This window comes from Opisthorchis viverrini (genome assembly GCF_000715545.1).
Source record: "Opisthorchis viverrini unplaced genomic scaffold opera_v5_101, whole genome shotgun sequence".
Lineage (NCBI taxonomy): Eukaryota > Metazoa > Platyhelminthes > Trematoda > Opisthorchiida > Opisthorchiidae > Opisthorchis > Opisthorchis viverrini.
The window spans coordinates 1,074,977-1,088,239 of NW_008751757.1; the positions used below are offsets into that span (position 1 = coordinate 1,074,977).

The 13,263-nt window shown below is 47.0% G+C and overlaps 2 protein-coding genes across 2 annotated transcripts in view; one reads left to right on the plus strand and one right to left on the minus strand.

The window, feature by feature from the left end:
* Nucleotides 1–9,095, minus strand: part of T265_05412 (hypothetical protein) — a gene marked incomplete at both ends in the record, with an annotated part of 10,449 nt that extends 1,354 nt beyond the window's left edge. The window contains 10 exon segments of the mRNA XM_009170410.1: nt 538–709; nt 1,190–1,402; nt 2,546–2,771; nt 4,486–4,655; nt 5,386–5,671; nt 6,148–6,203; nt 7,157–7,301; nt 8,697–8,770; nt 8,823–8,926; nt 8,941–9,095. Coding sequence (XP_009168674.1) covers nt 538–709; nt 1,190–1,402; nt 2,546–2,771; nt 4,486–4,655; nt 5,386–5,671; nt 6,148–6,203; nt 7,157–7,301; nt 8,697–8,770; nt 8,823–8,926; nt 8,941–9,095 — 1,601 coding nt within the window.
* A 3,388-nt stretch (nt 9,096–12,483) lies between these two features.
* Nucleotides 12,484–13,263, plus strand: part of T265_05413 (hypothetical protein) — a gene marked incomplete at both ends in the record, with an annotated part of 11,109 nt that continues 10,329 nt past the window's right edge. Inside the window, one exon of the mRNA XM_009170411.1 lies at nt 12,484–12,802. Coding sequence (XP_009168675.1) covers nt 12,484–12,802 — 319 coding nt within the window. The remainder of the gene's footprint in view (nt 12,803–13,263) is intronic.

Below are 13,263 nucleotides of genomic sequence, written 5' to 3' on the forward strand. Positions count from 1 at the left end.
TGAGAGGTGTCATCAATTTGAGTTTAGGGCTTCCGGTTCACATCATTTTGACTAAACATTCCTTTTGAACGTGGTTCAGTGATTTTGCTGACCGTACCAGGTTAACAAGTGCTAAGACCTTCCTGAAACGATGACCTCTCTGGTGGTCTCACATTTTTCCAACTCATTTTTGAGTCGGTTTTTGCAGACAATCAACCCGAAAACAGTTTGGCCTTGAGACCGTTTTTGTGCATCGAAGAGGCAAATCCACCAGCAATCCGTCCGTTCATTTTTGAAACTACGAAGCTTAGCTGCAAAACAGTTCAGTAACCTTGAAAATTGACTAACGGTTGATGCCGTTTGAAGCAAAATGTTGGTTGTTGATTTTCAGTTTAGCCAAATCCGGCTAACATAGAACGAGACTCAGTTTGTTGCTCATACACAAGTGGGACAGTTGTAGTGAAGGACTAGGGTCTGCATTGGGCTTTCCAGGGTTACCACTTTTTGGAACGGCTAGGAGTTTCCTTATCTTTCAGTTGAGAATTTGAGAGAGCTTACGGATTGTTGCACTGAAAGGATAGCATGCACGTAATTCGTTCCCATTCATCATCATTGTCAGCTGTAATAACCGCGTACTTGTCGTACAGTGGTTGTAGCTGACGCAGTTTCGTCCACTGAAGATTTAGGGTGGGGGAGGGGGTAGGTAGCTGCGCNCGCATTGGCGCGGGAGCTGATAAATTAGTGCGTAAATACAGCAGTGTAAGGTGATCGGAAGCATAACAGTCTCCTGCTAATTCCTCTCAAAGTATGGTGTCCAGTTTAGTCATGTTTACCCGAACAAGCTCACTCAGATCCACACTTCGTGATCAAACAAGTCCATTCGGTCAAATGGTCAAGAATACGTCAATAGGTTAGTTCCATCCCAGTTGAAGCATGTATGAATACGTATTTCGCACAGTGAAACCTCAGAACACCGGTCAACCTCCTGAACGACCACTTTTGGTTAGTGTCTTGTCAAATTTCTGTGACCTCAGCGAACGGAAAAGTTCAATGTCTCAAGAGCCGGGTCACTGGAATCTCGACAAAAACTCCACTCCTATGGTCCTGTAAGCGGTCGCTGTCTGTCATCCGTTGGCAGGAAACAGAAAAAACAAGGGCCGATAGCGAAGAAGTCTGCGCATCTGTGGTTGTTTTTTCCCATTTGAGAAACCGAACCGTAGAGCAAAGTAAAATAACAGATAATCCATTTGGATTGTATTAACACTGATTGGCTTTGTAACGATGGCAACCCAGTTGCCCTGTTCATAGAACGCGCGTTCTAACCGAAGTGAGGGAACCTGTTCGATCAGCGTTTCCAGTTCGCCACGGACAAATAGGTGATAAAAGCGACCGGGGATGGCCGACGGACACGCGTCACACTTATCTAAAAGTCAAACGAAATTGAGACAAGTCAGGAGAGATAGGAACAAACCAGCTGTCAGAAAACTTCAATCGATGGGTGAAACACAGGTCAGTCGAAGAAACAAGTGCGTTTGCTAACATGGTTCGACAGATACACTGAATTCGGTTACAAGTAGTACAGAGAATTTGACGCGTACTCTATCAGTTAGGCGTTCAGCTGTAGCACCCTTCCGGTGCCTAGCTGCCATGCCACCCGAAGGAAGCACGAGGGCTGGGATACTGATAAGTTGACCAAGCCTAGACAGGGGAAGTCGAGTGGCGGAGGTCGGATTCGAACCACGGACCTTCCGGTCAGCAAATTCGCGCTCTAACCACCTGGGCCATCTCGCCCCAATTCTATCAGTTAATCGCAAGCCAATTTAATATGGACCCATTTATCAACTGACACAACCATGGATGAGCTGGTGAAAGAAAGAAGGCCTTCGGAGTTATTGATTAGAAAATACCAACTGACCGGTATTAGAAAATGCCAACTGACAGAAGCAAAACTCTCATTTGCATCCTATTTACAAAGAGTGGACATTTATCTTCTCCTGAATGCGTCTTCTTAAACTTTCCTGGATATTGATTGACTCCAATCATTCATTGCTCAAATCCAAGCAAATGTTACAAAGCGGCTCCACAAATCCCGCAACAGATCTCCCCTTTTCAAGAGACGCAAAGCGAAATTTCACGAAAAACATACTACTCGCGTCTCCCCATCAGTAGTATCACCGTTACACTGGTACGCTGAGCCCACGAAAAACCGATTCAGTGCTATTTGCACTCACAGCTATGGAACACTACACACTATTTTGTACGCACACACGGCAATCTCCTCAAGAGAGCTCCCATCTAGAAAATCTACTGGCCACGGCGTAGTGCGATTACCAAAAAGACACGCAGGGACCTAGAACTCTCCTGTTTACAGGAATATCCGCACCTATGTATCTCACAGCACAACTTTGCGGTGCAAGTTTGTGGAGAGGAGTGAGGGCATTTCAGTCCGTCCTAACAGCGATGAGTACAGTAATTAACCAAAATAGACCATCGCGGAGGAACGAGAGAGGCAGATTAAGTTGTGGAAGGGGGAGGGGTGTGAGGACAGTACAACGTCCACACTTACTTGGAGACGAGATTCCGGTAGATTTTCGTTGTTTCGATTTCCAAGGGACGATCATATCGGTGGCGGGGAATTCCGTACCCGATACGTGGACAGGAAGCCGAACGTTTTCTATGGGCTCCACTACATTCGGTTTGCCTTCCTCTCCTTCAGATGGCGTAGTTCGAGTCTTCCGCAAGTATCGAGCCGGTTCGGAACTTGTGGGGTCACGTTGCTCCTTTGCCCAAACCTGTGAAAGTGAGTAAAACAATACGGGAAATGACGTCAGATAGAGATAAAGAACGATGTCAACAAATGAACAGAATCGAGCTACTAGCGTACGTCTGAAATCCAATCAGAATCCGGCCTGGTCCAGCTGAGTTTTCACCTATTTGCGGTAAACGAAATATTTTGTTGGGTTGTCAACACACTATGGAGTTCAAACTTCTCCCAATCCCACGATGAAGTCACCACGATTTGTGCAGCGGCTTTTGGGGAATGGCATGGCGTTGAATATGTCGCCTTCTAGTTCCATCGTTTTTGCCTGCAAAAGTTGTTTTCGAGCAGTGTCACCTTGCTCCGCCTCCTGAGAGGATGTTGAGGCTTTCAAAAGTTGTGCCATAAGCACAAGAATGAACTTTTCATCAGTGAATATTCTGCTGTCTTTCTACTGAAGCGGAGGTGGAGGACTTGTGCTAAAAATTGAAAACGCCTTCCAAACTCCATCCATCAGTTGCTTGGGGGTGTTTCGTTCAATGCAACCTCTGTACAGATCGATTTGGGTTTCAAAGCCCGGAAGGCGATAACCGCATTCCATCCTAATTTACTTACCCGCCTAACTGTTTTGCGACATGGTTATCCCACGAACACTGTTCATGGAATATAGTATTCGTTTAGCTGTAACACCCTTTCCGTACCTAGCTGCCACGCCACTCGAAGGAAGTACGAAGGGTGCAATACTACCAGGTTGCCCGAGCCTAGACAGGGGAAGCCGAGATGCAGAGGCCGGGTTCGAACCACAGACCTTCTGGTCAGTAAATTCGCGCTTTAACCACTGAGCCATCTCCGTTCAACAAGTCAGTGCTTCAGGGGAGTCCAAGTGGAAGGTCACAGTCCCAGGGCTACTTTTGCACTAAAATTCAGGTTTATGAACGCGGAATAGGACATTTCATGAAGCAGTTTTTTTATGACGACATGAAGCTGAGCTGTTGAGAAAGCATCCCACCCGATATGGGTGGAACCAGGAAAAAATGAGACAGATCTACGTTGAAGCCAACAAAAAAAACAACAAGGGAAAGAAGCAAGTAATTACAAAGATTTTGGAGACAAATTTTCGCTGAAATAAAATTCTGCAAACACGGCTATGTTCACGAGGGCTAAACTCTTTCTGCAGAAGGAGAGACCACTGATCGCGTGCTTGTAAACGTCAGGACGCAAGTCAACTTCCATCGAGGCGAAATTTGCTTTTCATGGACGTTATTCCTAACTACTTTCCGCATTTGTGTGCATTGGTGTGGTACGCCCTTGTAACAAAAAACGGGAACTTCCACTTTACTGCAGTGGAAATCTGCAGGTATCCCCAGTCAACACGTTCACATTGCTTCGAAGTAGCGATCTCCCCCTTAGTAGAACTGCATCTCACCGAAACGGCTATCCTCGTGTGAACTTTTGAACATGGGGACACCACGTGTTCCGAAACCTGCGGTGGCAACTGATCACACACTTCAGTGGGAAGCTTCGGAACGCACAAGAGAGAACGCACTGGATTGCCATGGTGGTTAGTATGCTGTATACAACAATCTATGAAACCGCTGAGGGCGACGTAACAACTATGGTCCGATTGGTAGACCGGTTGGTTTCACTCGTACAAAGAGTGGACTTCTGTTGGTTTTTTATGTGCACATCAACTTACAAGTCCATATTTTGTTCAATAGCTGGAGAAATTATACAGTAGCGAAACGTACTTGGATGAGTCCACGGCCTCCTGGACGCAAAAGCTGTGCAAGCTCTTCGAGTGCTTGAAGTCGTCGAGGTTCTGTTGATAGGTGATGCAGGACAGCAATACATAGAAAATAGTCTAGTCTGCCTGAGCAATAGGGCAACCTGAGGATATCGCCTACGGTGACGTCAAAACCTGCAGAAAATAAAATGGTGAGAAATGTTAAGTGGGAAGAAACACTTTGCTGATGGACAACGGTAGTACATGTTTCACAGAGGGTGGCCTCAATAGCGTCAACAATCGAAAAGACCTTTGAAAACGACCCTACTGAAATCCCATTTGGTCTAGTTCCAAGCAGCACCAAGCAGCTAGCGGCATGAAGAGCGTTAGGAAACGAGCAAATCGAGCGGGAAGAGAAAAAATGCAGTAGTTATCTAGAAAGACGTTTATTCTCTCTCATGAAGATGACCTATTCTTGGATCGTGAACGAGGCAGACAACAGAAGTCTGGTTCCTGTTTTGGATCGAACACTGCATTTCAACAAACATTGCGTAATATAAAGGTTGAGCTGTGGGCTTGACAATTTTATTTAAAGAGCTTCACCGCCAACCAAGATGACATCATCTTCAGTGCGTCGTTGCGCAGCGGAGCTAAGCGGTACGTCATTAGGAATGTTGATAGGTTAAATTACGTTCTTCTATCAAAAGGCTGACCTTTGGTTATGACTGATCGTTCGCGTACATAACCTATTTGATTCCGCTGTCAGCTAATGTTCTGGGTTCAAATGACCTTTGAGGTCAGGTGTCATGAAGTCAGATGTCCTATTGCACCATCAGTAGATAATCTTAGCGTGGACAAATTGCGAAATAGTCTGGGCGAATCAGAAACAAAACAAGCGATAAAAAAAACAGATGACCACGAGCACCTCGTTCACGCACTATTTTCGCCAGGCAGCTGCTTCGCTCCATCGCCAACATCGGGGCCAATGGCGGGATAGTAGGAAGTCGAGGAGATGCGACTGAGTTTGGCTGGTTGGATGAAGCAGGCTCTTGCCGACAGACTGATCGGTTTTCCGAATTCTCCCGGACTGCTACTAGATATTTTCCGTTTCCGCAACCAACATCTGCACCCAGGGCTCCGGGTGGTTGTGTGCGCAAAAATTCCAAGACCCCGGGCCAAGGAGCTGAAGTCGTGGCAATCTCATCGTACACCTAAAAAGACAAAACAATTAGGGCTAGTCAAAGTTGTGTAGCAACACCAACTATCTTCCAACAGTGGCTCCGCCCAAGTTTATTGCTCTTCATCGAATAACTAAGGGTGAAACCAGATAGTAGCCTATGGGTCTCCAAACGAAACGTGAGGAGCCTGTGTTGAAGTCAAGACAATCACGCAAGACGATGTGGTCCCAATCGCATTTCGACCGGTATATCGTGCACATCAGCAGATGTTCATATAACCTATTGGCGTAATTATTTTCATCCAACATGGATCTAGATGGATGTGCTTGAAAAGTAAAAAAGGAAAGTGTTCAGCTGTAGCACCCTTCCGATGACTAGCTGCCATGCTACCCGAAGATAGCATGAGGGCTGGGACACTGCCAGGTTGCCTAAGCTTAGACAGGGGTAGTCGAGAGGCGGAGGTAGGATTCGAACCACAGACCTTCCGGTCAGTAAATTCGCGCTCTAACCACTTGGGCCATCTTGCCCCATCTCTGCTTGACGAGTGTATTGGTCACAAATTGGCCTGGGAATGAAACCACATGTGCCAGTGACCCACTGCTGTCCGCGTCCAAGGACTTATATCATATTTACTTTGTGTCAAGTTCTGAGATCGCTGCCGTGAAAACGCATTTGCATGCTCCAAGGGCTTGCGGGAATAGACTACAACAGGTGTGTCAATAAGAGAATCCAATCCCACATAGCGCTTACTGGCTTCGAACAAGTTGCCAAAAGCGCATAAAAGGCCATTGCACAAAACAATTAGACAGGCCCATAGCCTTAGCAAAAGCTTGATGAAACGTAGGCTCCTAAGGCCCCACAAGAATGGCGAGAATTTGCTGATTCCACCTGCAGCTTGTACCTGGATCCAGTTCGTCACGACGGAACGTAGTTGAACGTTATACTGGATGGGTTTATAGCATTGAAACGGATTCGTTCAACCACTTTTAGACAAAGAGTACACCAACACAGAACACAGATAAGCAGAAATAGGTCATGGGTTTATACTATGAAATTATCATCATCGCAGACGGAAACATGTGGGAACACAAGCGCCGTACTACTAGCACGCCACTATGTCCATTTATTTGAACAGAGCAAAAATAGAAGGGCGGGTGCTGGTTCAACACAAAATGCCTGTATAAAACATTGTCGGACAGTTTGAATGAAAACAAACAGCATGGAAGTCGCTGACGTCATCTGGCCACCACATCTTAAAGTGCCCCTAATGCCTGTATAAACATTGTCGGACAGTTTGAATGAAAACGAACAGCATGGAAGTCGCTGACGTCATCTGGCCACCACATCTTAAAGTGCCCCTAGCCAAAGCAACGAGTCGAGAGGGCCCATCCTGGAAAGTAGACTACACCAAGAACACTCAAACATTCCAGAGCCTTTCGCTCCCTCTGTGTCTATCTCTTGATGTGTGTTAACCCGAAGTTGCCCTGGAAAACAATGTTCTTTTTGGCAGATGATAACTCGACACGGGCAGTACATGAATGCGCCACTGCAACCAATAATGTTGGGTGCAACCCACAAGCGAAGTACTCACCCATCCCACATATCCGATTCCTGATAACCCTATTGTAACCCTGTCGGTGCTGCTGGCCTTCTCCAGATATAACTTCAGACAGCGATGATCAAACCTTCCAAGTAACACGCTAAAGGTCTGATACGGTGATAATGACATGTCTCTGACGATTTAAGTGACGCTGATCGGCGTTTCATGGCAATGGTTTGTCACACTGTCGTTGGAGCTGATTCAGCTGCCAATAAAACTTTGACGGCTTTCGGTGCCTCTGTTTGAAGCGCAAGCGGTGTGTTCAAAAACTGCATATCATGCCAGGTGACTCTAGTCTGAGAGCGTAAAGCACATGTCGAAAAACGGGATGAATCCGGTCTGGGCTAAGACACTCTGTTTCCTCCCTTCCAAAAACTAGAAAGACGTCGTCGGTGCATTTCGGATCAAAATAGTTCAAGAACAACTAGTCGAAACCCAATCTGAAGAGGAAACCTGCAGCGTCTATTCCAAATTCTCATCAAATGCGAAAATGGAAAGTGGAAGGTAGAGCTTGTAAGGAAACGTTTAGAGAGTACGCTCTCGGGGCTTACAAGCTCAAGTGTATGGATACAAAGGTGGGAACAAGTGTCTAAAAGAACCGGTTAAAATCGAAAACACCATATTTCGGTCTCCTATAAGCATGCCGTTGCTCATAGACTGGCGGAGCATTATAACTTGGTCTACACAAAAGCCCTTCTGAATCGGAATCATGTTTACCATTCTCGTGTGACAGGAATTAAAAGACACTATCATACTCTTCACAACGGAAGCAAAGTCGATGGCCCCGCCTAAAACAAGATAGGAACAATCGAGTAGCTAGGGTGGAGTCGGGTGAAGTTCTTGTCATAGAGTAGATTGTAACCTCATCAATTGATTGGAATGGGTGACATCCCAAAGACTAAGCAGTTGGAATTGTTACCATATCCAGTGACAAGAGCGCAAATAAAATACAAGAGGCAGGATCCAACCAAAGGAATAAAAACTCATCAATCAGGTAACACAAGACGAGAAACAGTCTTTTTTTGGTTAGTCTTCTAGCTCGCGGGTGAGAACTCAACCGCAGAATGGACAACGAACCGGTGGAGACCGGTACATATAGATACGCCGACAATCGAGCCGTCTTACGAGTTCTGCATGGAGCTGAACGGGCTTCAGAAATAAAAATGGCAAACGCGCCCCGAAAAGTACCGAATCTATGTAGTGTTCCGGCCTTACCTCATGCACGCATTTAGTTTCTAAAGCCACTGGATCAAACTGCACGGTTGCCAAAGTGGGGAATTCCGGGTGAATTGAATCAGAGCATTGACCCGATTCGAAATGAGCCATTGGAATCCGAAAAGTGCATTGGGGGCTGCAACGAGAGAGACCAGTAAGCTGTATGGATGAGCACGCAATGGCAAGGCAGAGGTAAATAGACTCGACGAAGAATGTCACGTGGGTTATCATGATCACCCTCACCATCGACAACATAACATCAGTGTTCAACATCGATGTTTCACTGCCGTATAACCATGATTTATTCGAAAGCCTGACTGTGAAGTAAAGAATAAAGGTGGACGGGGGAGGGACTTAGTGCTAGCTAACTACAATCATTCCGAGGTGCCTCCAGAAACTCATTCAGGCAATCTGGATACAAACCGACAACGAGAACGCCACTCAAATCGATTGGCAGCCATATATTGCAGCATCTTCAACCAGGCACAATGGGGCCACGCGGACCCGTTCTGGAAGGTGAGCCGCAACAATATATTTCATACGCACTATTCTGCTTCCACTAGTATGAACTAGGCAGGGAAAAAGCACTATCTTAGGCGAACGGTGGTTCGGCATATGCCACACATGGCCTAACCAACACATACATTTAGATGTATTTTTCAGTGGAAGTCCCCGCTGTACAACCAAAAATCGGCTTTCTAATTACCTCGTTGCTGATTTGCCGACATCAACCCATCAGTGTCAACACTGATGCTGCTGTCTTTGGTGATGATGACGACGAGCTATGATTCTGAGAAAACGACTATCGAACACCTGAAGACGTCTCAGTTCCGCCGCTCGAATAGGCCAATTCTCACAGCCATACAACAAAACAGACTGCACTGTAGCTTGATTTACACGTCCCTCGAGATTCGGGGATACACCACTTTGACGCCTTAGGTGTTTCAAATTAGCAAACGCGACCCGGTCATTGCAGATTCGTGCATTGACCTTATCTGTCATACTACAGTCAGAACTAATACAACCTACAATATATGTAAAACGCTCCACAACTTTCAGTGCCTCTCCCTGTATTATAGGCGTGTTCAGTGACTGAATGACCATACTTTGTGCGTTCACAGTGCGTACCAAAGGATGGGATGTCTTTTTCATAAAGGAAACTACTCAGAACGTTGCTGAAAACCTTTCGACAGCCCACGACCGGTTTCACCCTTCTTGGGGCTCATCAGTTAGGAGAAGTTTTAGTGAAACCAACCGATGTTGAAAAGTCGGAAAGCACTGTACAACTGTTCGTCTTTATATACCCATTCGGTTTACACGGAATACTCACCTGGTACCCAGCTGAATCCCTCGTTTATGATGTTTTCCTTCAACTGAATGGGCTACACGTTTCAGATGGTACGCTTTTTCGAAATATGCAGTATATTTTCATAAAGGAAACTACTCACAAGATTGCTAATGATTTCAACAAAAACCTGCGCCTCATCCTCCTCCTCTTCGAAGATGAGATCAACAAGGTTTTCGTTGCAGGCTATTTGAACACCGGGGTTTTGGAGACCTTCCAGCGTTCGTCTCATGATTTCATCGATCAGGAAATAAAAAGAAATGGAGGAAGTGGGCATCCGTGACGGACACCACTTTGTGTACGGGAGCTTCTGGAGAGCTTGCGGTACACGTTCACACGACTGAAATTCTGAGAATGCAAAGGATGTATTATGTTCACGAAATTCCGGGTCATTCCTTACTGGGTAATCGTGTCAAGAACAGACCGGTCAACCGAGTCGAATGCGCCTTGGAAATCCAGTGTAATGGTGATGCTACTGATGGGGAGGCACGCATGTAGTATGTTTTCTCCTTGTAAATTCAACTTGAGTCTCTTGGAAACGGAGATCTATTGCGGAATTTTTGGAGTCGCTCGCTAGCATTCGCTTGGATTTGAGCAACAGTCAATGAATATCCAGGAAAGTTCGGAAAGACGCGTTCAAAGAGAAGATGGATATTCAGTTTTTGTGAATAAGATGCATAGGATAGTTTTGCTTCCCTGTCCAAAAGTCTGTAACTGGTCAGTTGGCATTTTCTAATAAACAACTCCGCAGCGAACGCCCTTTCACTAGTATTGTGGGTCGCTTATACGTATGGCGGGGTGAGATGGCTCAAATGGTTAGAACGCGAATTTACTGACCGGAAAGTCCATGGTTCGAACCCGACCTTTGCCCCTCGAATTCCCCTGTCTAGGCTTGGGCAACCTGGCAGTATCCCAACCCTCTTGCTGTTTTCTATGGGCGCCGAAAGGTGTTACAGCTGAACGTTTTCTACGGCGTTGTTTTAGAAGCTGACGGAGTGAAAATTTAGACAGCACAACCCCTGCCAGGCCGGAATCCCGCTTGCTGCTTCCGAGCCAGCGTTTCACGAAACACTGTAAGGCGATGAAGCACTAGTGACGCCAAAAGTCTCGTTACGACCGGAGTCAGACTGATCCCCCGGTGGCTACTATGGTCACCACAAGCCCCTTTTTTGAAGATGGTCCCCAGTTGTCTGGGACAGTCTCCTTTGCCTAACTTCAAGCAAACAGATCAGACAAGCGCTGACTGAGGATTTAAAACCCATCTTTGAACAATCCGGGTGGGAGGTCGTCCAGGCCAGTAGCTCGGTGGCTCTTGAGAGAACATACGGTAGCGAGACATCGGTGTTGAACACAGATGTCATGCTGTCGATAATGATGATTGAGAGAACGCATGCAGTCATAAACTTCCGAGGCCGTAGGTGGTTCCACGTCCACCGTCCAGGGTTTTATGTCACCGGTGGCTTCCAGATGGGTGCCAGCTGGTGGCCACGACAATTTTTGTTTGAAGTACTCGGCTCACCGGTTGAGGCATTCTACTATGTTCAAGATGGCCACTCCTTTCCGGTCTTTGATGATTTAGCTCACAAGTGGTTTCCGGATAAACTGAAATGATCTTCGGGTATTACCGGCTTTCTGGGCCTATTTTATGTCCTTAGCTTTCTGTGTCCACCACACTTCACGGTCGGCTCGCACGCTCACTTTAACTTGACGTCCGATAATTCGTTGCATCAAGCTATCTTCGGGACCGGCGGGGATATTTCTCCGAGAGTTAAGCATTGCCACCATTCGGTCTGACATCCAGTGCTTGAATGCACCTGGTGGTGTCGTGCCATAGGCAAAATTCCCAACACTATGCGAAGAGATGGCAATCTCGTCCCGGTATGAGTTCAAACCTGATAATGGAGCATTTTGAGGACTCTAGAAGACGACTCTGGTAAGTTCGTCAAACATCCGAACCTGCCAGTCTCTCCGTTACTAAGCGATTTGTCCGCACCTTACGCGGCTCCGGGAAACGTATGGAGAAGCGACTCCAGACGAGCGCGTGGTCAGAGTCCACAAATGTGTTCCAAAATGACCGGCAGTCAGTTATTGATTCGCGCTATCGGCAACTGATGGCAATGTGGTCGATTTGAGATTGTGGCCGGCCTGCCGTTGGAGGACACCAAGTGGACAGACGACTTCAGTTATTTCGGAAGTTAGTACTGCACAAAAACAGCCTGCGACCAGCACACAACTGAAGCAATCGTTCTCCATTGTCTGTCCTTACGGAGACCAGTCCATGCCTACCTCCTAATTGAGTCTCAGATCCACTAAGCCTGCCCACTTGCGCATTCATATCTCCGGCAACCACCTCAATGTCTGGACGAATGGAGAGTGATGGGGCGGTTTGTTCAACGACTGTGCTTGCATCTTGAATTCTTGCTTGAGAAACAGCACATATCAATGCCAAGCGAATCCAGTGTGAGAGCAAGAGCAGTTTGTTGTCCTTCTTGCTTCACAGTGCGGATTTTAAGGAAGCTGTACAGACTGTGCGTGGGGGCTTGAAGTTTGGTTTCGAGATACCTGAGGATGTCGGCGCCATGTGACGAGATGCTGCGCGCAAAAACCGATGCAGGAAAAACAGAGTACAACAGGAGAGTTACTAATGGGTTTGGGAGAGGGGGAGAAGTATGTGAAAGAGAAAGAATGACAGCGTCAGCAGTACCCTGTTTTCGCTTACCCACCCTGGTGTATGCAGCAAGGAACGCGACCCAGCTGATGGCACCACGCGACGGCCGATGTCCCATTGACCAACCTGGTACGAGAGACCCTGTGAGTGTCGCGGGGACACCACCCGGTATAACTCAAAGGCTCGTTGAGGCGCACGAACCGTCACTCCACGGTCTCTTCGTAACGGCGCAAGTCAAATACCAAGCTCAGTTATCGACATCCAACAATCAGCAACCAATAAACCCACCCAGAACTGATACAAGTAGAATCCGACGCCCAAATCTTGCCGCTAGCAGTCAGTTGATGCACCGGACAGCAAGCCCAACCCGCACGTGACTAGTCAGGTGGGGCGGTTGACTGACCAGCACCGGGTTCTGATTGGTGGACTGACAGTCAGTTTTGTTTCAGCATCCGCCGAATGCAGGTTGCCTGTTTTTCGCCCAGAAGTCGTCCTAATTCACAGAATGCTGCTGCTTCACACTCCCTTTATACTATGCACTGTTTAGGGTTTCCGGACAGCCTTCGTGGGTTTAATATACCGGATTCTCATTAGCATTCGAGTGAGTCTCACACGCCCGCAGCTCCACAAACTGGAGTCTCATGGGATTCAAGGGGTAATCCCGCGCTGGATTATATCACTCCTGTCGAACGGAACATTCCAAGTGAAAGTTGGATCGAACTACCCTTCTCCAGCACTGGTCTCCATTCGATTCCCTCAAGGCTCGAAAGCGCGGTACGTTCGAAATTGGTTTGGTT